This window comes from Hyaena hyaena, unplaced genomic scaffold (genome assembly GCF_003009895.1).
Source record: "Hyaena hyaena isolate Hyena2069 unplaced genomic scaffold, ASM300989v1 scaffold_186, whole genome shotgun sequence".
Lineage (NCBI taxonomy): Eukaryota > Metazoa > Chordata > Mammalia > Carnivora > Hyaenidae > Hyaena > Hyaena hyaena.
Genome location: NW_024080818.1, coordinates 1,414,050 through 1,437,681, shown reverse-complemented (window position 1 = coordinate 1,437,681; position 23,632 = coordinate 1,414,050). Strand labels below are relative to the sequence as shown.

The 23,632-nt window shown below is 39.4% G+C and overlaps 2 protein-coding genes across 5 annotated transcripts in view; one reads left to right on the top strand and one right to left on the bottom strand.

The window, feature by feature from the left end:
• The window catches only part of RNF13 (ring finger protein 13), a 163,842-nt gene extending 151,858 nt beyond the window's left edge, over positions 1-11,984 (top strand). For all 3 annotated transcript variants that reach the window (XM_039241011.1, XM_039241010.1, XM_039241012.1), the window contains 2 exons: positions 10,973-11,053; positions 11,349-11,984. In XM_039241011.1, the coding sequence (XP_039096942.1) occupies positions 10,973-11,053; positions 11,349-11,713 (446 nt within the window). In that variant the 3' untranslated portion in view covers positions 11,714-11,984. The remainder of the gene's footprint in view (positions 1-10,972; positions 11,054-11,348) is intronic.
• A 3,475-nt stretch (positions 11,985-15,459) lies between these two features.
• On the bottom strand, positions 15,460-21,760 carry PFN2 (profilin 2). 2 transcript variants are annotated; one of them, XM_039241039.1, is made up of 3 exons: positions 21,285-21,507; positions 18,927-19,119; positions 15,460-16,812 (listed from the first exon to the last, which is right to left on the bottom strand). In XM_039241039.1, the coding sequence occupies exons 1-3, from the start codon at positions 21,414-21,416 to the stop codon at positions 16,715-16,717; spliced, it is 423 nt and encodes a 140-aa protein (XP_039096970.1). In that variant the 5' UTR covers positions 21,417-21,507; the 3' UTR covers positions 15,460-16,714. The 2 variants fall into 2 exon arrangements, with proteins under 2 accessions (XP_039096970.1, XP_039096971.1); XM_039241040.1 differs by lacking the exon at positions 15,460-16,812 and adding an exon at positions 16,972-17,134 and having other exon boundaries at positions 21,285-21,760.
• Positions 21,761-23,632: the final 1,872 nt, after the last annotated feature.

The window sequence follows — 23,632 nt, the reverse complement described above, 5'->3', positions numbered from 1 at the left end:
TACTTAATTTTACAGTTTTTTGTTTAATCTATCAACTGAGACATGCTTAATTTTTATAACTACATTTTACTGTCTTTACTGTAACCTTAAAAGTAAATACTAGTTCCTTTGTCCAGGGGTTAAAAATAATCAGGAAGAGGAGAGGCAAGATGGCGGAGAAGTAAGGAGCTCCGTACATTTTGCTCACCCACATCTCTCAGAGAAGGCCTGAAGCCATAGGACACTGAACCGCAGGAGTTTGGGAGGAAAAGAGACAGCGTCCATTAAGAAGTCAACCTCATCGCCTCTTAGTCTCTCTGCCTGGTCATTTTCCAATTTTGCTTTCTCCCTGCTCTGTCATTTCTTTGTATATGCTCTCCCATCAGCACTGCATACACCCTGCTCTTTATCTGTAGCTGGGAATTCTGGTTTTATGCTTTTAGACTGTCCTTTGTCTTTAAGGGTTTTTTTTTTTTCTGCTTCTTATCTTTTTTTCTCCTTTTTCTTTTTCCCTTTCAGTTTGCTTGCTTGTTGAATTTGTCTGTGCATCTGTGTGCCTTTGTTCCCTGTGTGGTTGTCTGTTTTCTTTTACAGAGCTACCTCAAGAAACAAGCCAAAGTACACATGGTGGAGAGTCCCAAATACCACTGCGAGTAGGGAAATAAAATAACGAAAGTCTCAACAAGAGAAACCAAGAGACACCATTCAAAGAATACTTCCTGAACGGACAGGCCCTGGACAGTCAATGAGTCTTCTTTAATATAGCAGTACTCACAGGTACAGAGTGCATACCAAGCTTTTAAAACTAACAAGAGACAAAAAGCTAGCCAAAGTGACAAAACAGAAGAACTCTCCTGTAAAGAAATTCCAGGCAGAAATGACAGCTAAAGAACTGCTCAAAACAGATGTAAGCAACATAACTGAACAAGAATTTAGAACAATAGTCATAAAATTAATTGCTGGGCTTGAAAAAGGCATAGAAGACATCAGAGACGCTACTGCTACAAAGACTATGGAGCTTAAAAATAGTTGTGACGAATTTAAAAATGCTATAAATGAGATGCATAATAAAATGGAGGCATCCAATGCATGGACTGAAGAAGCAGAGAGGAGAATAGGTGAATTAGAAGACACAATATAGAAAAAGAGGAAGCTGAGAAAGAGAGATAAGTTGATCCAGGAACATGAAAGGAGATTCAAAAATTGAGCGATACAATCAAATGGAACAATATCCATTATCATAGGAATTCCAAAAGAGGAAGAAAAGAATGAAAGGCACTGAAGGAGTCCGTGAACAAATTATAGCTGAGAACTTCCCCAATGTGGGGAAGGAAACAGACACTGAAATCCAAGAGGCACAGAGAACTCCCCTCAGATGTAACTTGAATCGATCTTCTGCATGGCATATCATAGTGAACCTGGCAAAATATAAGGACAAAGAATTCTGAGAGCAGCTAGGGATAAAAGGGCCCTAACATACAAAGGGAGACCTATCAGAGTGGTGACAGACCTATCTACTGAAACTTAGCAGGCCAGAATGGAATGGCAGGAAATCTTCAATGTGATGAACAGAAAAAATATGCAGCCAAGAATCCTCTCTCCAGCAAGCCTATCATTCAGAATAGAAGGAGAGATAAAAGTCTTCCCACATAAACAAAAATTGAAAGAATTTGTCACCACTAAACCAGCCCTACAAGAAATCCTCAGGGGGATTCTATGAGGGAAATGTTGCAAGGAACACAAGGTACCAGAGACAACGCCACGAGCATGAATCCTACAAAGGACACAATGACTCTAAACCCATAGTTTTCAATAATAACACTGAATGTAAATGGACTAAATGCTCCAAACAAAAGACACAGTGTAGCAGAATGGATACAAACCCAAAATCCATCTATTTGCTGTCTGCAAGAGACTCATTTTAGACCTGAGGACACCTTCAGATGGAAAGGAAGGGGATGGAGAAATATCTATCATGCTACAGGAAGTCAAAAGAAAGCTAGAGTAGCCATACTTAGACAAGCTGGACTTTAAAAGCAGTAACAAGTGATGAAGGGCATTATATAATAATTATATAATATAAATAATTATATAATAATTACAGCTCTATCCATCAGGAAGAGCTAACAGTTATAAATGTCTACGCACTGAATACGGGAGCACCCAAATACATAAAAGAGTTAACCACAAACAGAAACAATTTTATGGACAAGAATGTGCTAACTGCAGGGGACTTTAATACTCCATTTACAGCAACAGATAGATCAACTAGACAGAAAATCACTAAAGAAACAATGGACTTGAATGACACATTGGACCAGATGGATTTGACAGATACATTTAGAACTCTACATCCTGAGGCCATGGCATTCATTCTCTTCTCAAGTGCTCATGGCACATTCTCCAAGATAGATCAGATACTGAGTCATAAAGCAGCCCTCAAAAAATATAAAGTAATTGAAATGATACCATGCACACTTTTAGATCACAATGCTATGAAACTTGAAATCAATCACAGGAAAAAAATTCTGGAAAACCTCCAAAAAATGGAGGTTAAAGAACACTCTACTAAAGAACAAATGGACCAATCAGGCAATTAGGGAAGAAATTAAAAGACATATGGAAACAAATGAAAATACAACAACCCAAACTCTATGGGAGGCGGCAAAGGCAGTCCTAAGAGGAAAGTACATTGCACTCCAGGCCTATTTCAAGAAATTAGAAAAAGTGCAAATACAAAATCTAACAGTGCACCTAAAGGAACTAGGAGAGCAACAACAGCACCCCAAACCCAGTAGAAGAGGAGATAATAAAAATCAGGGCAGAAACAAATAATACAGAATTAAAAAAAACAGTTAACAGGTCAATGAAACCAAGAGTTGTTTTTTTGAAAAAATAAACAAAATTGAGAAACCTCTAGCCAGGCTTCTCAAAAAGAAAAGAGCACCCAAATAGACAAAATCATGAGTGAAAATGGACTTATTCCAACCAACCCCTCAGAAATACAAGCAATTATCAGGGAATACTATGAAAAATTATATGCCAACAAACTGGACACCTTAGAAGAAAAGGACAAATTCCTAAACACACAGTCACTACCAAAATTCACACAGTAAGAGATAGAAAATCTGAACAGACCCATAACTAGTGAAGAAATTGAATCAGTTATCAAAAACCTCCCAACAAATAAGAGCCCTAAGCCAGATGGCTTCCCTGGGGAATTCTACCAGACGTTTAAATCAGAGTTAATACCCATTCTTCTCAAGCTATTCCAAAAAATAGAAATCTAAGGAAAACTTCCAGACTCATTTGATGAAGCCAGCATCACTTTGATTCCCAAGCCAGACAGAGAGCCAGCAAAAAAAGAGAACTACAGGCCAAATATACTTGATGAATACGGATGCAAAATCCTCAACAACATACTTGCAAATCAAATTCAACAGCACATAAGAATTATCCACCATGATCAAGCGGGATTCATTTATGGGTTACAGGGCTGTTTCCATATTTGCTAATCAATCAATGTGATATATCACATTAACAAAAAAAAAAAAGATAAAAACCATATGATCCTGTCAATAGATGCGGAAAAAACATTTGACAAAATACAACATCCCTTCTTTAAATAAAGACCCTCGAGAAAGTAGGGATTGAAGGAACTTACTTAAACATCATAAAAACCATTTATGAGAAGCCCTCAGCTAACATCATCCTCAATGTGAAAAAACTGACAGCTTTCCCCCTGAGATCAGGAACACGACAGGGATGTCCACTCTCACCACTGTTGTTTAACATAGTGCTGGAAGTCCTAGCATCAGCAATCAGACAACAAAAGGAAATAAAAGGCATCAGAATTGGCAAAGTCAAACTTTGACTTTTTGCAGATATTCTACATAGAAAACCCGACAGATTTCACCAGAAGCCTACTAGAACTGATCCATGAATTCAGCAAAGTTGCAGGGTACAAAATCAACGTACAGAAATTGGCTGCATTTTTATACACTGATAATGAAGCAACAGAAAGAGAAATCAAAAAACTGATCCCATTCACAGTTGCACAAAAAAACCCATCAAATACCTAGGAATAAACCTAACCAAAGATATAAGAGATCTGTATGATGAAAACTATAGAAAACTTATGAAGGAAATTGAAGAAGACACAAAGAAATGGAAAAACATTCCATGCTCATGGATCAGAAGAATAAATTATGTTACAGTGTCATTACTACCCAAAGCAATCTACACCTTCAATGCAATCCCAATCAAAACTGCACCAGCATACTTCTCAAAGCTACAACAAACTATCCTAAAATTTGCATGAAACCACAAAAGACCCCAAATAGCTAAAGTAATATTGAAGAAGAAAACCAAAATGGGAGTCATCACCATCCCAGACTTTAGCCTTTACTACAAAGCTGTCATCATCAAGGCACTATGGTATTGGCACAAAACCAGACACACAGACCAATGGAATAGAATAGAGAACTCAGAATTGGACCCACAAATGTATGACCAACTAATCTTTGACAAAGTGAGAAAGAGTATCCAATGGAAAAAAAGACAGCCTCTTTAACAGATGGTGCTGGGAAAACTGGACAGCAACGTGCAGAAGAATGAAACTAGACCACTTTCTCACACCATACACAAAAATAAACTCAAAATGGATAAAGGACCTGAAGGTGAGACAGGAAACCATCAAAATCCTAGAGGAGAAAGCAGAAAACAACCTCCTTGACCTCATCCACAGCAATTTCCTACTTGAGACATCCCCGAAGGGAAGGGAATCAAGTGCAAAAATGAACTACTGGGACCTCATCAAGATCAAAAGCTTCTGCACGGTAAAGGAAATAATTCATAAAACTAATAGGCAACTGATGGAATGGGAAAAGATAGTTGCAAATGACATTATCAGATAAAGGGCTAGTATCCAAAATATGTAAGGAACTCATCAAACTCCACACCCGAAAAACAAATAATCCAGTGAAGAAATGGGCAGAAGATATGAACAGACACTTCTCCAAAGAGGACATCCAGATGGCCAACAGACACATGAAACGATGCTCAGTGTCACTCATCATCAGGGAAATGCATATCAAAACCACAATGTGATACCACCTCACCTCAGAGTGGCTAAAATGAACAAATCAGGAGACTCTAGATGCTGGTGAGGATGTGGAGAAACGAGCACCCTCCTACACTGTTGGTGGGAATGTAAACTGGTGCAGCCCATCTGGAAAACAATGTGGAGGTTCCTCAAGAAATTACAGTAGCACTCCCCTATCACCCGCAATAGCACTGCTAAGAATTTACCCAAGGGATACGGGACTGCTGATGCATATGGGCACATGTACCCCAATGTTCACAGCAGCACTTTCAACAATAGCCAAATCGTGGGAAGAGCCTAAGTGTCCATCAACTGACGAATGGATCAAGATGTGGTTTATCTATACAATGGAATACTACATGGCAATCAGAAAGAATGAAATCTGGTCATTTGTAGCAACATGGATGGAACTTGTGTTGTTATGCTGAGTGAAATATGTCAGGCAGAGAAAGACAGATACCATGTTTTCACTTATAGGTGGAGTAGGAGAAACTTAACAGAGGACCATGGGGGAGGAGAAGGGGAAAAATAGTTGGAGAGAGGGAGGGAGGCAAACCATGAGACTTGAGTACTGAAAACTGAGAGGTAAAGGGGGTGAGGGAGAGGGGAAGAGAGGTGTGGGCATGGAGGAGGGCACTTGTTGGGATGAGCACTGGGTGTTATATGGAAACCAACTTGACAATAAAGTATTTAAGGAAAATAAATATTCTATCCTGTTCTTTTGCTTAGAATTCTTGGGAACTGGTATGGAGGAGAAGAGAACAGAAGATAAAATTAGTTATTTGCTAGAAAGAGCTTTCATTGTTTTCTTTGCTGGGGAATAGGTGGCAAGGTAATTTCTCTGAAGAACAGGTTTGCTTTGAAGGTCATGAACCCATTGGTTCATCTTTCCTGGGCAAACTATTTAAAATGTTTTTGTTTTTCTCTCATAAAACCTGTATGTGTTTAGTTAGCCCTGAATGTTCACTCTTTTATCATTTACTTTGAGGAAACGTATTCTAGTTGACTTAAGCCCTAGTCTACTTTGTTATTAAACTGATTAAATTTTGCATTAATTTATGATGTCAAATTTGCTCATTTTGAGTCATCTCTACAAATGGTGATTCCTCATTTTGAGTCATCTCTACAAATGGTGATTCCTCTATGTCTAATGTTATGTCCAAATGTTTCTGTTATAACATGGCTAAATCATGTCCCCACTTAAGTTTTGTGTTCATGAATGAAAGGCCAGTGTGGTTGAAGCATGTGTAAAGGAGTGGTAAGGCTGTGGTGAGAGGAGATGGGGGTCAGATAATATACAGCTTTATGAAGGTCATGATAAGGAGCTCAGACTTTATTCTAAGTGAGATGGGGAACCATCTAAATGAGATTGACATGATGTGTTTAAAAAGAAAAAAAAAATCACTGGCAGCGCTGGAGAAAAACCACAGGGGGTAGGAACAGAAAGTAGCCTAGAGGCTAGTAATCCAGGCTGTTGGACCAGAGTAATTGTTGAAGTGGAGAGAAGGGGACAGATTCAGGATAGGTTTTACAGATAAAAACTTACAAGACTTGGTGACAGATTGGGTATGGGCTTTAAGGGAAAAAGACATTCAGGGCATGCCCAGGCATGATAAGCAGTTCATGCCACAGCAGTGGCTGCCTTAAGTCTCCGTGATTCCTATTCTGATGGGTCAGTATATTTGCTGTACCAAGGTTTTGGAAGGAAACGAGAACGAACAGATTTAGAGGGGAAAATCAAAGTTCTATCCATTTATAGGACATTTCCAGATTGATGGGACTTTAAAAATGCATTCATGCAGTTTTTCTAAAACATAATTCAAGTAATAATGCAGAAATGTTCTAGACAGAGGTGTTTCCATACTGTTTCAAGTAACAGACATGAATCTCACCCCTCCTGTATGAATCAGCAGAGTCGTCTTTGACAAAACCTAGAGAGTCTTTCTATCAGGATTTCTCAACTTCTGCACTGCTGGCATTTAGAAGGGATAAGCCGTTCTGTGAGGGGCTGTCCTGAGCATTGTGGGATGTGTAAGCAGCATCCCTGGCCTGCTAGATGCCAGCAGCGCCACTTCCCACCCTTGAAAACCAAAAATGTCTCCAGAGATCACCAAACGTCCCAGGGGGGCAGAATCCTCTCCAGTTAAGAACTACTGGTTCATACCAAGCAAAACTTTATAGCATGGTGTGGATAGTAACAAACATTTATCATCACTTGTAAAACCCTTTCATGCTACCAGAACTGATGGACAAATTTTTTATTTTAAAAAAATCTGCTAAAGTTATAAACCATACAAACAAATGCCTCAAATTTATCTTTAAGTTAAATATAAAGCCAGCCACTCAACAGTTATTTGCTGTTGGGCCATAGACTTGAGTATGAATCCACTGACTGGATTTCCAGGTTGTCATAGTACATGATGCACTTCCTATCATTTTTAGTTTCAGGCATTTAGTTTCAGGATTCTGCTTTCATTCTTTTTATCAGTACATAAATTTGTCCAATCTCTTAGATTTCTCACCCATACTTCATATAATCTCATTTTGGCTGGCGAGAGGTTGGGGGAGCAACAGCTTTTATTAAGTGTCCTTAACAGTCAACCTAGCTTGTCAAATAAAACCAGCCTTTTACATTCTCAGTTCAAGAACTGCTGAATATTTCATTAAATTACATAATTGCCCTATGTAATACAAACAGATTCAATGAGCACTGCCGCTAACTCTAAGCATACAGCTCGTCTGATGTGACAGAAGCACACGGTGCTATTAGAGAGCAGCCTCCTCCCAGGACACCAGGTCATAAGTCCCTATTCCTATCCACCAGTTTTATCAGGGGGCAATCTGTACCAAACACTATGTAAAGTATTCTTCTTGTGTTCTGTTAATCCACAATCTTAAGACATAGATATGTTAATTTTTGTCTTGAGAATACTGAAACATGGAGATGTATCTTGCACTGTTACAGAGCTAATAAATAAAATTATTAAGATGAAACCCCCAGCATTCTAATATATGCTTTACCATTTCATCCCAAGTCCAAGGCCAGGGTGTTAGTTCTCTACAGAGCACTAGGCTGCGGTCTGGTGCATGATCACAAACTATACTTTTGAGTCCTGACCCATCATCTTCTTATAAATCCATCTCCTGGAACAATTCAAAAGATTGATAGGAAAGCTCAGTGACTCTGAAGCATCAAGCCTGTATGTTTAGGGCTAACCCCAATACTATTTGTATTAATTTCCTATTGCTGTGGCAGCAAAGTACCAGAAACTTAGTGACTCAGAATAACACAATTACCTTACACTTCTATAGGTTAGAAGTCCAACACAGGTTTCAGTGGGCTAAAATAAAGATGTCAGCAGGGTGGTGGTCTTTTTTGGAGGCTCTAGGAGAGAATCCATTTCCTTGCCTTTTCCAGCTTCTAGAGACTACCTCTCCATCTTTCAAAGCCAGTAGCATCACATCTCCCTGACCATTCATCCAGTCACATCCTCCTCTGACTCTGAACTTTTCTGCCTCCCTTTGTGCTTTTATGGACTTTTGAGATTACACTGGGCCCACCTGGATAATACCAGATAACCTCCCTATCTTAAGAAAATGAGGCTTAAGAGTTTTGGGGCACAGTTCTGAACAGGAACCTGTCCATTCCTGTTCAGTTATATTAACTGTATCATTTTCTGAAAAATATGTGACATTTTATAAGGAAACAAATTGTGAGGTATTTCACTTCAGATTAAATTCTAAATCATTGGTTCCATCTCTATAACACACTGAATTAAATAACACAAATTACATTTTATAATTATAATAACAAAGTCATTTAGAAGAGATATTGGCCAAAAATGGCTATAGGAAGTTACACTCCTTATTTTATGTCAGTGCAGTTATACAAAAATCAATAGGTTGGCACAAATAATTTTCCAGATATGGTGATGGCCTATAAATATATTTAGTAATATTAGAACTTAACCTTGATATTTTTAACTCTGTAGTTTAGCTTCTGTAATAGAGGTTTCTAATGAGATTTTTCTCAATAGCAAAGTTTCCTTTAGATTTTATGCCATTTGTTAGGCAATTTTTGCCTTTGTTGTCTTTATTTTTAAAATTGAAGTCTCTGAGGACTCACATATGATAGTAAAATACAAGTAGAATATCCTATTACTTTTTGCTGAAGATCTAATAAATTCCAACAGCAACACAGTGTAAAATCATTACTAAAACTCCAGTGTTTAAAACTGTCGTAGTAGTTTGGATTTCCCTGAGAGCAAAACCTGAGACAAGCAGTAAGAAAGACGCAGGTGATTTCTTGGGGAAATAACCTCAGGAAGCAACAGTAAGGGAGTGGGGAGAGTGAGACAGGGAGTGAAAAATGAAGTGGGTCTTAACTGAGCTAGTTACCTCTGTGGACAGGCAGGTCTCAATCCCCCAGAGTCCCTTAGGAGCCGTGGGCCTCAGAATTAATTATCCCTCCGAAGACGACTGAGGCCTTTATCCACCAGATACATCCTCTAATGGTAACTGTATCTGTGTTTGATGGGCACTAAAATTTAAAGTTTGATATGTATGAGAAATCAGTGATGACTAAATTGTTAATTAAAACCATCCTCAAAGTCCATGTAAATGGATCAACTGTATAATTACAGATAATTATACATTGGAGTCCTTTGGTCTTTTAATAGTTTGAGATGCATATAATTAGTCTCACCAAATTCCACTTACAAAGTTCTAACATACATGCTTGTATTTGTTATAAAATGGATTTGGTACTTGCTTCTATGGTAATCAAATTCAAAACACTGAACAAAAAATAAGTAGTAAAGCTTTCTTTTTAGGACTCCTCCTGAGTGTGTAATATTAAATGACTAAAGGATGTTAAAAGGATTGATAGAACGATCATTCCCTTCTTTATGGGTCATGTTCATCCAGACTGTCCAGACAATGGCTTTATTTCTGATCTGTCTTCCAAGGTGTGGGCGATAGACAATGAATTTGTCTTTTGTTCTCTGAGATTTTTAAGTTTGTACCTAACATACACATTTAATGGAAGACACCAAATTGAAAGCAGTCACAGGGGTCACTGCCACTACTGACTCAGCTTCAAAAGCTGCTGTATGTAAGACTGCTAATTTCTTTGAAATCAAGTACACATGAATTCTAAAAAGAACTATTGATAAACCTTCATGATTTATAAGGGTAGGAAGTTCAAATAGGAAATCAAAAGGGCAGCAGTATTAATAAACACCATTTAGTGAATGCCTATGTGCCTGGCCCTTTGCTCACTCACAAACCTGCAAGGTATAAAAGAATTGGATATCAAAGACTAACTTGCTAAGCACCACAGAGCTAGTAAATGTTGGAAGGGAGATTTGAAGCTTAGGGTCTCATTCCAAATGTTTTTCCACTAAGATATTAAAAAAACACTGGAGTATGTTTCCATTTTTATTTTAAAATTACTGAGACCTTAAGAAATCTAAACAGTGAAATTTGTTGTCTTTGGTATAAAATATTTCAAAATTTGCATTTGAATAGTCCTATAGGACACTACTGCAATGATGATCTTTTTAAAAACAATCTTTTGCAAAATGAAACTTTACATCTTTTTAATTTATTTTAGATAAAAGGTTATTTAAATTAAACTCAATTATATATTAGAATATAAAATAAATTATATAATTATATTAAAATATTAAAAGGTAATTATTTAAATTAAAACTTTAGGTTCCTGAACTTACTTGTTCCCTGATCTGACAGGAAACAAAAAGGGATCGTTTACAGATAGGTCAAAAGACCATTTAAAATAATTGACTAAGGAAGATCTCACTTTTAAGAATTTGAAAGAATACTTCTCTACATCTTTTCATTAATTTTATTTACTACTGTCTGTCATAGGAGATGAATATGATGTATGTGCCATTTGTTTGGATGAATATGAAGATGGAGACAAGCTCAGAATCCTTCCTTGTTCCCATGGTATGAATAATTACATACTGCTTTGAATTTACCTGTAATTTGTATTTAGGCTTATTATTGGAGGAGGAGACAAAAGACTTATTAGCACACTATAGACCAGGTCTTGTAGTAATTAGTGGGGTCATGAAAGGATTGGGGTAGATTTATAATAAAAATTTACAAACTTTTCTTCTCCTGTCCCTACATCATACATATAATAGATTAAAAGAACATGAATAAATATGGCAAGAAATTAAAAATGCAATGTTCTCAACCATAATATACTATCTAAAAGATGTATATTTTGCTTTAACAGCTTATCACTGCAAGTGTGTAGACCCCTGGCTAACTAAAACCAAAAAAACCTGTCCAGTCTGCAAGCAAAAAGTTGTTCCTTCTCAAGGCGATTCAGACTCTGACACAGACAGTAGTCAAGAAGAAAATGAAGTGTCAGAACATACCCCTTTACTTAGACCTCTGGCATCTGTCAGCACCCAGTCATTTGGGGCCTTGTCAGAATCCCGCTCACATCAGAACATGACAGAATCTTCAGACTACGAAGAGGATGACAACGAAGATACCGACAGCAGTGATGCAGAAAATGAAATTAATGCACATAGCGTTGTAGTCCAGCTGCAACCTAATGGTGAACGGGATTACAACATAGCAAATACTGTTTGACCTTTAGAGCGTGATTGGGTTATTTCCTAATAAATGTTTATTTAGGTATATAATTTGATTTTTTGCTCCCTTCAGAGATTCCTGTAGAAATAACTTATTTTTTAGTATTCTACAGTTTAATCAAATTACTGAAGCAGATTTTATTGATCCGGTATTTATCTGCAGGAGTACAACTTCATTTCACTGATAACTAGTAATAGACTGGTGCTGTAATTCAAGCATCAAATCAACTCTTCTGGAATGAACTATAGCCAAAACATTAAAAAAAAAATTCCTCCGTATAGCTTGCAGTTAAGACCTAGATCACCGTATGCAAATGTTTCGTGTTTTACACACAAAGTCAGTGCTGTGGCCACCTAGCATGAGCTAATAAGCAACTCCAATTTGCATAAAGTTTACCTAGAGTTGTGGAGTTGGAATATGTTTGTTATATTATGTCCCCAAATTGCCATCACTTATGAGGGGTGACAATTTAGCATTTTTCCTTATATCAGCGCCACAAAGAAACTCAATGCTTTTTTTCTTTCTATTCCCAAGCAGTCTTTTCCTGATAGAAATGGTCTGTACTAATGCAGATTTCATAGGTTGTTTTTCCCCCGCAAGGTTTTAAATACTATAGTGTTATGTATGACTTTGATTCATCAGCTAAAGTAACATGTCTCTGGACTTGACTTACTGAATTTCAGTATCCTTAAGGGTTTTGTGTTATGATCAAAGTAAAAAGAAAATGCTGTATAAAAATACCAAACTTCAGCAACTGTCAATACTGTTAATACAGATCATATACCTCTTAACAAAGAGCATCTTACGCTAATTAGCCCTGCTAAACTATGTACAGAGGAAATTGTTCAAGTATTGGATTTGAAAATAATTGCTTATGTTTAACAGAACTAATGATGTATTTAAACAATGTATTATGAAAAGCTAAATTATATTATACATCACTGTAACTATGTAGAAAATACAGACTTCTGTATAATCAAAATGCTAAGAATTTTTATATGGCCTTGTATGGAGGGAGTTTGAATGTTAATAAACACGTTTTCCACTTTAAGAACTGGCCAAATATTTGTTCTACTGTAATATTACCCACATTAGCCTTATTTAAATGCATAGTGCTACAAAGGTATAATTATTAAGGTAATTTAGGTCAGATAAAACCACCACCTTAGAATTTTATACAAAATAACTGCTCACAACCAACTGGGGAATCCCCCTAAAAGTTAAAACTGCAGTCAACATTCATTCCAATGATAGTGTACATCATGGTACCTTGCTGTAATGATACATCCTTACAGTAGACCTCTAGACAGCCCTGAAATAATAAATCTCGAGATTAAGCTATATTGACATTTTTAGTCAACAAAAGCATATTAGAAAATACGAAGTATACTCTGTAGAGAAGTCTAATGTAAAGAGAAAAAAATTAAGTTCAAAAGAAATGTAACACAACACAATTGGGGAAATTTTACTTTCTGAACTGCTTTTTGAAAAAATAATTTAAAAAATAGGTATTTCTGTATAGGAAAATAAAAGGTTGAGGTCATCTCATCCCCAACCTCCTTTTACACACATGCCTTAGAAATAGATCATCAGTTTACTATAGTAGTGAAGCAGAGCTTTGGAATTTGATGTCCTTGCACAGCCCTGATCTTTCCAAACCTATTTGGTTAATTGTACAATTTGATTGAACCTAAAGTAGAGTATGAAGACAGAACCCTGCACTCAGTACCTGCCACATAAATACACAGTACCTTTTATAATTTTTAAGGTAAATAATAAAAATATACCTAAAACCATTTTTTTTAAAAAGGGAAGCTAAAAGTCACTGTAACATGTATTATTAAGTGTTGTATCCCTTCAGTCTTAAGTATTAGGAGTTTTTCTAAGGCAAAATTGCCTCAGAATTTTAAAATCCTGTTACTTTCAGTTGTAAAAAAAAAGATTTATGAAGTGTCAGTTAACAACACGGTCTAGGACTTTTACTAGTTTTCTTAATGTTCCACTGAAATTTCTCATAATTTCTTCTTGGTGGAACTATATAGCTTTTTAAATAGGACATAATAAAATTAAATCTAATTCCTATTAAAAAATACTTTCCTAATTTAAAACTTTTCTGATATGAAAGGATAGTCACGTGGAAACTTACCCCAGAGATGAATTTATCTTGATATTTTGCCTTCAGAAATACCTACGTAAAATACATGTATACATTATACACTGTATGCAACATGTTTATTACCTCATTAACATTTATTGGTGAGCATTTTCTCGTGGTAGTCAATGACTATTTTATTCTCTGGACATACAATAATTTATTCAACTCATCACTCTGAAAGTTGAATCTTGCAGTTTTCCAAGTTTAGTTATTTTAAGTAGTGTGGTGTGATGGGCATTTTGGTATATAAATTTGTATGGCCTCATTTTCTTAGGTTAAATTTCCCAGAAGTATAAAACAGATACATGTATACATTTTCATGTTTTTTTTGGGTAGGGGCCAATGGCTAGTTTCAATATCTACTATTTTAGTGATATAGTTGCTCTCTTTCATCTTCTGCTCCCCTACCCACACCACCAACACACACATCTCTACTTACAGGTTAAGGGTTTCACAATTTTGGTCACTGCTTTATAAATAGTTACCCTAAGACTGAATGTATATTATTACTGTAAAATGTCAAATCATCACAGTCTAACCACCAAATTTTCATTTGACCCATCTTGTGTTCATAACCGGGATCTTAACAGGTGAAGAAATTGGAAGTTTTTGTTGATTTTCGATTTCAAGATATGCCCAATTACCAAATCAGCCCCAAAACTCCATATCTTCCATACTTTTACATTCCTGTATGTACTAATTCAGAACTACTGCCTGACAATGCTGTCAAAATTTTTAGGTATGAACAGTTTAAGGCAGAGATTCCCATTCCCTAACCCACTATTTCTGAAAGGGCAGCACATAGGCCACCTAAAATGAATCAGACTGACCTGGTGATTATTTCTAAAGGGACTTCTGGAGCTTATGGAATCCCATCTCCAGGGTGGAAATCCAGAGCCCAGAATCTGCATTATAACCAGCTCCCCAGTTTTCCTTAGACCCACCAACTTTTGAGCATTCCTGCTGAGCTTGACAGTTCATAACCATTATTAAACAGCTGAATACATCCCAGGGACCTTATGACCTGTAGAATTAAACATGACTATTATGTAGTCACAGTTAACAGGTCACTCCAAAGCCAGAAACTGCAGGAATATCCCAATTATCTTACATGCTGCCTAAGGAAGGTCTTGTCTTATGTGAGTCCCAGCTGGTTGACTTCAGCAATCCCAATGGAACTTCCAAAGCTAAATAAGTCACATGACCGTACAACACAGAAGATTCCACAATGCAGAAACCCTTCTTGGTACTGGGCTCCTCACTGCTCACTAGATTTCACATCTAGAGATCAGCAACAAGAAAAAATATTTAATTTTTAGTAGATAAGTCAATTTTCGTCTCATAAGCCCAAAGAAGGCTAAAAGCCTTTTTTAAAAAAATAGATAAAAGCCCATTAAAAAGAAATTCCTAGGTACTCATTTTATCTATGATAAATACTACAGGATATGGAATGTTTATTAGGCCCTAATCTCAATTTTAAGATCTTATGCTTCTAACAGAGCCTGACCCATACTGTATATTCTAATGTGTCAAAAATCAATGATAACAATAAGACAGCAATTTACATAAACAACAGGAGTCTAGAATATTTGGTTGGAATAAATTTATTTCATCTGTCTGTAAACAAGGTGTTTAATAGTTATGGCATTTTTTTAAATGCATATTAAATCAGATGAGTTAGACTGTATCCCAGATGTAACAAAGTGCAGGGAAAGAAATGGACAAATCAGCAACAAGATTTGTTTTTAAATCTGTACATTATCCACAAGGCCCAAACAATAGAAGCAAATACTAGAATGTCCCTAAAGTAGTGCCATTCGAAAGAAACCTTTAATAGGTCAGTTAAAATCCATCTCACAATAGCAACAGTTCATTTTAACAATAGTATGGCACAGAACACATATGAAAAAAATTCATCACAAGACAGCCAAGTCCACAATAATGCAACTTCATATAAAAACTCAAGCTGCAAATAAAAATTGGTCCTATGAAGAACAAACTGGACACACTCCAGATGGTTATGTTGGGATACCTAATGTCCATAATGGCAGCCTTTTACAATTTTACTAAAGAATTGAGCTGGTGTGCAAAGAAAAAGACAGGAACAAAAATCTGAGCTATTGCAATGATGGAATGTCCCTGGGGATTCGATCTGTATGGTTACTGTACGGTCGTGGGAGGAAGTGCCTTTTGCTCTTGTTTTGCAGTTGCACTCTTCATATAGCTTATAGACAAAAGATCTGTCTCTACTTAAGTGCAACAACAATACTAAAAGCAAACTACCGCAGCTTTCAATAGCTCATCAACAAAAGGGATATTACTTGGTTAAGTAAACCAGGCAATGCATAAAAGATGGAAGCAAACTAAATATCTATGTGCAAAGGGAAAAGGTGGGAAAAGAGAAGTGAAGGAAAGATGCATGCACTTTTTCCTCCCAACCATGCGCTACAAAAGGAAGACTAAATGAGCTAAGTAAATGCTCAAAGTGCTGAAAAGACATTGATCAAATTAGAGATTGTACAACCGGCACCTTGCTTAATATTAACTTATTTTAGTTATCAATATCCCATTAATTGCTAAGACAAAGTGATGCCCAACTTGGCATGCCCCCTCCCCCCGAATTTCAAGGTATCATGCAAATCATTATTGTGCTGCAATTATGTTGCCAGATAAGGGTTGATTACATACAGTGGTTAACATACAAATGATCCATTGGGTAAACAGGAATCATGACATTAGAAAATAGGTAAAGAAAAATTAGCTACCATCTATAGTCTGGTAGCACTGTGACCATAATTGGGGTGGTGATGAAGACAGTTGCTAGGTAGATGGGGAGAGGCTGCTTACACATCAGACCTCCTCAGGTATAAAGCGAGTTCATATGCTTTCTTGTTAAGTGTGCCTCCGTGGACACCTTCCTTTCCCATGACTATAACCAATGCTGGAGTACACAGGGAAACAAAACAAAAGTGAACAGAATTATTTAAGGGGGGGAGGGCAGAAAGAAAGACACCTTTCCCCACCAACAGAGGGATACAAAGGAGACACAGGTTCATACCCCATCACCCTGCATTGCTAATAAAATTTCCAGAATTAAGACTCAAGCTTACAGCTAGGAAAGTTTAAGAGCAATTTTCCCCTAATACTTAACAGTCTGCCTAGCAGCTAGAACCCAGAGTCTCTCAAGTATTTTGCCATTGAGTATGCCTTCTTATTCAATCCGCCTCCATGGACCCCTTCTTTTCCCATTACAAAGACCAAGACTGAAAGAGAAAGAAGAAAAGTGTTTCAAAAGAAGTGTTAATCAAGAGAGTCACATAAGTTTTAGCAGACAGAACCCTGATTAATAAGTTAACATTAAGTTAGTTTTCTGTGAACTGTCAAGCACTGAAGTCATCCAGGTCTCCAAAAGGGAGAACTTTCAAACTAATATGCTAAAAACACTGTTAACTGCATCTTGGAAGTCCAATCAGTGCAGCTGCATTGCTCTGTAAGTACCTTTACACCAGCTAGGGGAAAAAAAAGTGTGATTATTTATCTTCTATTCTAGGGCAAAAAACTTCTAGTTAGTATAACGAATTACTAGACTGGCCACCAAAATGTAAACTTCTAAAATTTAGTGATTATTTACAAAATTCTTCCCTATTTAACAGGCTTCATTGAATACAAACTATTAAGTCTTACCATTGAGAATGAATGTGTCTATTACTTCCAGAAGAAAACTAAAACCAAATTTTAAATAGCATTTTCAAAGCCATTCAGAAAAGACCAAGTAAAAAATATTAAGGCTTGTGCTTACTGATATGCTCATTATGCTTTGCTTTTGAGTTGAAAATCCTGGAACAGGTTTGCTATTTCCAACAACAGGTTCTTCTATGATGCAATTTAGAGGTCTATCCCCAAAACACATGTAGAAGTCAGATTTTATACTTGGTACCACTAGATGTCAGTAGTGCTGTAGAGTATTAAAATTTTTTTCTGGTTTTATGTCACATGGTTAATACTCTTTTTAACATTTATCTGAATTCAGCTAATGTTTAGAGAGTTGTCTACTACTTCAGTTATCTAATTTTCCTACAGAAAGATACTAAGAAGTATCAACTCACATGAGAATAAGAGTAAGCTTTAGGATAATCACAAGGAGTTGGTAGAACCACTGTGGCAAGTAACAGCTACTCAAGAGCAGCTTCAAGTTCATTCACATGGTAGATTTGGTCGTAAAAATCAGCTGTGCCAATTCTGCTGAGGCTACACAGCCCTCTTAATTTACAAAATATTTACACAGGTAAATACATTTAAATGTATCTGTAAATCAATTACAGGTCATAAAAATACCTCAATTTTGGAAGTTTTTTCCAAAAAAGTAGTGAAATAAGAATTCACACTTACATAGTGAAATAAGAATTTCTGCAACATCGACAACAGTCAGGAAGCACCAGATCTCTGGACCAAGTGTATAAATTTAATTCCCTACTTTTCAAATTTAAAGCACAGACACACTTTATCTTTGAAAACATTTTGGTAAACAGGCAGCTTATTACTAAACCTCATTCTAATTATTTCTCTTTTCCCCAGCAACGTTTCAAATAGAAACATGAGCAAATGTTAATTTTTCTTTTTTTTTATGCTGAGCAGTGAATAACTAAAATGCAAGAAAAGGAAGAGACGCAAAAGGGAAAGACTCAAAAGGACTAAAGTAGTAACCAAACAATATTAACAGTTTAACAATCTAGTTATACCGTAAGATTATCATTCAACATGTAAAGCAGTTTAAAAGGCAAATTTGGGTTTTCAGTTTACTAAAGCTGAAACTGAAGAGTTAATGTGAATATTCTGTTTTAGAGTAAGGTCAGGATCTTAGAGGCTGGGGCCGTATATGCAGCTGCTGGAGAGTAGGTAAGTCTAAAAGCAGGGGAGGGCTTCCCTTCAGTGCGGGGCAGTTCACAAAAACCACCTTAATAGCCATTATGGACTAACACTTTTATTCAAAATGTTAAAGAAACTGCTTAATAAGTTGTAGCGTGCAACTTTTAACCAAAAGAGTACTTTGCTTACCTCTACCAGCTCTGCCGACAGCAACGTTGTATGTTGGCTCCCCACCTTGACTCTTTGTCCGGATGTCCATTGTGCAGTCACCATCGACGTATAGGCTATCTCTGATCACGGAGCACTTCTTTGCGCCAAGAGTCAAACCGTTGGTAAAGAAACCTTCCCGGTCTTTTCCTACAATCATATCTATTTCTACTGGCTGCCCCCGCCAATGGGAAAAAAATAAAAGAAAGAAAAAAAGAAAAACCATGAAATCGTAATCAATTCCTTTCAGGCCTCCATTTGGTGAAAAAACTTTGCCACGATTGTACTACTACTACTAGAAGACATTCACATTTCACAATTGTAAAATCAAGTTTTGATCTTTTCTAAAGAATTACTTAATCCTATACAACTACATGTTTTATAACATTTAAATTTCAGTTAACAATGTACCAACTCAAGACTAGTCTATGCAAAGAATCTCTCTATAGAATTGGCAGCTGACACTACATAAACTCCAAACTTAAGATTATTTATAAACTGTTTCAAGTTGGGTGGTACCTGAAATGCTCATGTACTGTTAAAAATTCACCTATAACCTTTCAACAACTGTTTATCATTTTCAGTCCCATTACAGCTATGAGGCATCAAACTTAAAAGTTGCTTTAAAGTCTCTTGAAAAAAATGCCCACACATAACAGACCTTCCCACTCTGCTTTAAATAATTTGAAACACCGCCCCCCCCCCAATAGTATGAACTTCAAACCTTAGACCTCAGTGCACTGCCAAATTCATATTTCCCTCTTTATTTTTCTAGCCACTCTCCTTTTCCTCTCCAACTTCCCTTCTCCTCCCACCTCAGTAATCAGTTTTCTTTCTGGACAAATGCAAAGAGGATTCTGCTGTTAGCACTGCAGTAGGTAATGGTTTAAAAAATGAGAAAGAAAATGGAGGGAGACTAGGAAAGAAACTGAGGTAGCCACCAGAACCGGAAAGGAGAAAACGTGCATTCTAACATTCCATGAATAAGAAGGAAGGCGTCGCCCCCATCAGAACTGCAGAGTCATAGCAGGCCCCAGCCATTTCCAAGCACACTCCCGCAATCTTCCCAGCCAGACAGCGGGAACTCACACACAAAGACAAGAGGACTGCAGAAAAAAAGTTGATCACCAGATAGATGGCAATTCTCCACGGGAATTGTAGTCCACTGCGGCTACAGGAGACCTTAAAGTGCCGTATCAAGGACGGAGTTCTACACGGTTAGATCTTGAACCACGTTAAGTAGTAGAGAATAATTAGAAGCACCCATAATAGGGGGCCTGAATTTTGGCGTTCGAGGGGAGGGGAGCGTGGGGCTAAGAAATTAAGGGAATGCCCCTGTATTTGACACAACCGTCACAATTTTAAGACCCTTGTGCGGAGAGAGACGAAACAATTAAGTAACAATTACTTCCCAAATATGTGACAACCAAGTAAAAATCATCAAGTCACAAGAAAACCAGACACTGGGAAGCATAAATCTGCATCAGTTCCTTTACTACCTTCACTAAAGAGGGAGGGACTTGGAGAAGTGAAGTGTCCCCCCGGCCTTCACAGATTACTGAAAGCCCCATAAAGGCACCCCCCTTTTAAGAGCTATGTTGCGTAATTGGGGATAACGGTATATCAATGAATCTCCATAGGAGGAGGAAGAGGAGAGAAATCAATGGCAGTTCGCCATCTTGGAGAATTAAAAAAAAAAAAATCCTATGGAACCAGAGCTGAAGTCGAGATTCACGAATCCACCTACGTTGTCAGCGTACATTTCTCACAAGCCCCAGAGGCCTGGACACCGGCAAACCTACGCAAAGTCGTTGCGAGGATCCCGAGGGCCGGGCAGCCGCCGCCTCCCACAGCCCGAGGCGCGGGCGGCGCGCTGCCCGCGGTGTAAGGGGCAGCCCGGCTGCCGGAGGACCCTCGCCCGGGCCCCGCGCGCTCCGGCCCGGCACCTCCAGCCTCCGCTTCCATCCCGAGACGTGGAAACCGAACCTCGGGGCTTGCAAGAGACCAAAGAGAGCCGCACGAGGGGGAAAAAAAGCCGCCCCCCCCCGCCCCAACCGGTGCGCGCCCCCCTCCCCCAGCTTCACGGATAGGCACTGGGAACGCAGGGGGCGCCTAGGCAGTCAGGGAGCCGGGGAGCCAGGCCGCCGCCCCCGCCGGTCAGCGCAGCCCCGGGAGAGGGGGCGTCCCCGGGCCTCGGCCTCCCCGCCCGCCCGGCAGCCGCATCCTCGGCGCCGGCCGCCTACCACACCTGCCGGCGCGGCCCTCCGTGGCCCCAAAGCCGGCCGGCCCCGCTCGGGTCTGGGGACGGGAATGGGTACCCGGACCACCGCCGGTCCTCACCGTAATGCTCTGGAAGACGCCCCCGGCCGTGGCTGCCCAGACATATTTGGCGTCGCAGTAGCCGACAATGGCGGCCTCCTGGCAGCAGCCATCGCACATCAGGTTATCCACGTAGCTCTGCCAACCGGCCATCTTCGAGCCCTTCGCACTGCAGCGGGGACGGCGAGGAGCAGCAGGCGCAGCGGCGGCGGGCGGCGGCGGCGGCGGCGGCGGCGCGGGGGGAGGCGGGGCGGGGGCGGGGAGGAGGCGGCTCTGCGCAGGCACCGACCGCCCCCCTCCCCGAGGAGCCGCGGAGGGAGGACGCAGGGACGGCGATGAGGGACAAGCCGCGGAGCGCGCCCGGCCTGCCTGCTTGCCCGCCCGCCAGCAGCCGCGGGGCCGACTAAGCAGCGGCGGGAGGCGGCGGAGCGGCAGTGCCGGCGGCGACGGTGTTAGCGGCCGCGGCTCCTCACCGCAGCACCTTTCAGATCTCCGCGGCCACGGCGGGGCTGGCGTGCGCGCGCTCGTGCGTGCGATCCTTCCGCGGCGCCCCGACTCGAAGGGTCCCGGGAAGGGAGGGGGAGGCTATGGCGGGGGCGCGGAGGGATACCGCTCCGGGACAATCACGGCCGCCACGTGCGGCGGGGAGGTGCGGATGCTGTGGGGTCGCTGGCGGTGATGCTGCAGGCTGGCGGGGAGGGCGTCTCCTCCGTAGCGCTCTGCACCTCAGGGACAGGGGCGTGTGGTACGCCTCCAGTCCCCGCTGTGGGGCCGTGATGCTCCTGTCTTCTGCGTCCGGTGGCTGAGGATGAGGAATTTTGAGCCTCGGTGTTGGATTGCTGAGTTGCCCTGGTGATGGGATGTGGAGTGTTTACTCCTCTTGGTGTAGGGGGTGGCAGTGGCAAGGTCGCCAACGCTCATCGCGGGCGTCCTCAATAGGATCCTCTTCCCTGGAGCCCCCCTGCCCTTCGGCCATACAGGCAGCCAAGCGGTCGCGCCCCGGCAGCCTGAAATCTGAGCTGGCGTTTTGTGGCTCTCAGGAACGTGTCTGAGTTTCGCCAGCCCTTCTTTGTTGCCTCTTTGGGGTACCAGGGCCTCACATTCTCCGGATTCTTTGGCAGTCAGAACCCCTCTCCCTTAAGGCTGCTAATCATATGTGGCTAAGTTGCTCGTAAATTCCGAACAAAACAAATAGCGACCTATGTCAGCTGTTGGTTAACTGGGAAAGATACTGATGGGTCAAAGAAATCGCCGAAAATAGAATAAAAAATCTAAGAAAGGATCCCCTGGATGAATATAGTAGTATCTCTGCTATCCAAGGGTAAAATAATTGCAGGACCCAGATGGGTTGTGTTTACAACGTAGAGTCCCTGTGAGTCTCTCCTCTCTTAAGTAACCTCTGGGTGCTTTGCCTAGACAGTTAGGAGACGTCCTACAACAATATTAATTTCAGGTGAACAAAACGATCTGCCAGTCAAGGGAAGGAAGAAAGCTCATTTGAAACGTTGAAAAGTTGATTTTCAAATTTAAGGGTAACGCATAAGGGCACGATTTGTGACACAACTGTAGCTCATTAAAGAAGACAAACGTGTTGCTAAGCAAGCTAATTGATTCTGACGTTTTGTATTTTTTCTGCTGTTTTCTTTTGTATTTTCTTTTTCTGCTGAAATCAGCTACTGCACGGAATGAGGATGGAGGGGGAGGGGCGAAGCACAGGAGGAGAATCTTCAAATCAGGAACCTATCAGCCTGAGACCGTTGTATTTTCTCATGTTCTGATGATACAGAATACCTATGTGGTATAAAATGTGTGCCAAAAATTGTTTCCTTTTTTCAAGTGTGCCTCCCACCTGATTTAATTACACTTAACTGGTTTACTACTTTGCCTCATTGTGGTTATTGATGGTTTTAATACTTCAATCTTAGCCATTTATCACCTCAGAGTTAATGATACAGTGTGCTGATAGCACTGATATATATGGTCACTTCGTGAGAATTCATCAAGCTATATTATAATTTGTTATAATTTGTTATAATGAGTTATAATTTGTGCTCTTAACTATGCATAATTCAATAAACTTAAATAGTAAAGATGAGAGAAAATAAAATAATTTAAAGTACCGTGGAATTGAGTTATTTATTAATCTACTCTGAAGTTTTGAGATAGCATTTCTAGAATATAGCAAGAGGTTAGAAATAACTACATTCCATTTTTATTCTTTTATTGTCTTTAAACAGGAAAGGGATTGGACCAACTGAATTTTCTGGATTTTCAAATCTAAAAGGATTTTTCTAAAAAGATTCTCAAACATATCTGTTGGGTAAAACATTCATAAGAATTTAGAATTTATGGGGTGCCTGGGTGGCTTA

Bases quoted from the DNA above. Each gene is read 5' to 3' on its own strand.
- PFN2 (XM_039241040.1), bottom strand. From the start codon at position 21,416: ATGGCCGGTTGGCAGAGCTACGTGGATAACCTGATGTGCGATGGCTGC. The intron at 19,120-21,284 runs GTGAGGACCGGC...TGGCGGGGGCAG, and splicing joins GCGTCTTCCAGAGCATTACG to CCAGTAGAAATAGATATGAT. The intron at 17,135-18,926 runs GTAAGCAAAGTA...TTTCTCTTTCAG, and splicing joins TGTCGGCAGAGCTGGTAGAG to TCTTGGTCTTTGTAATGGGA.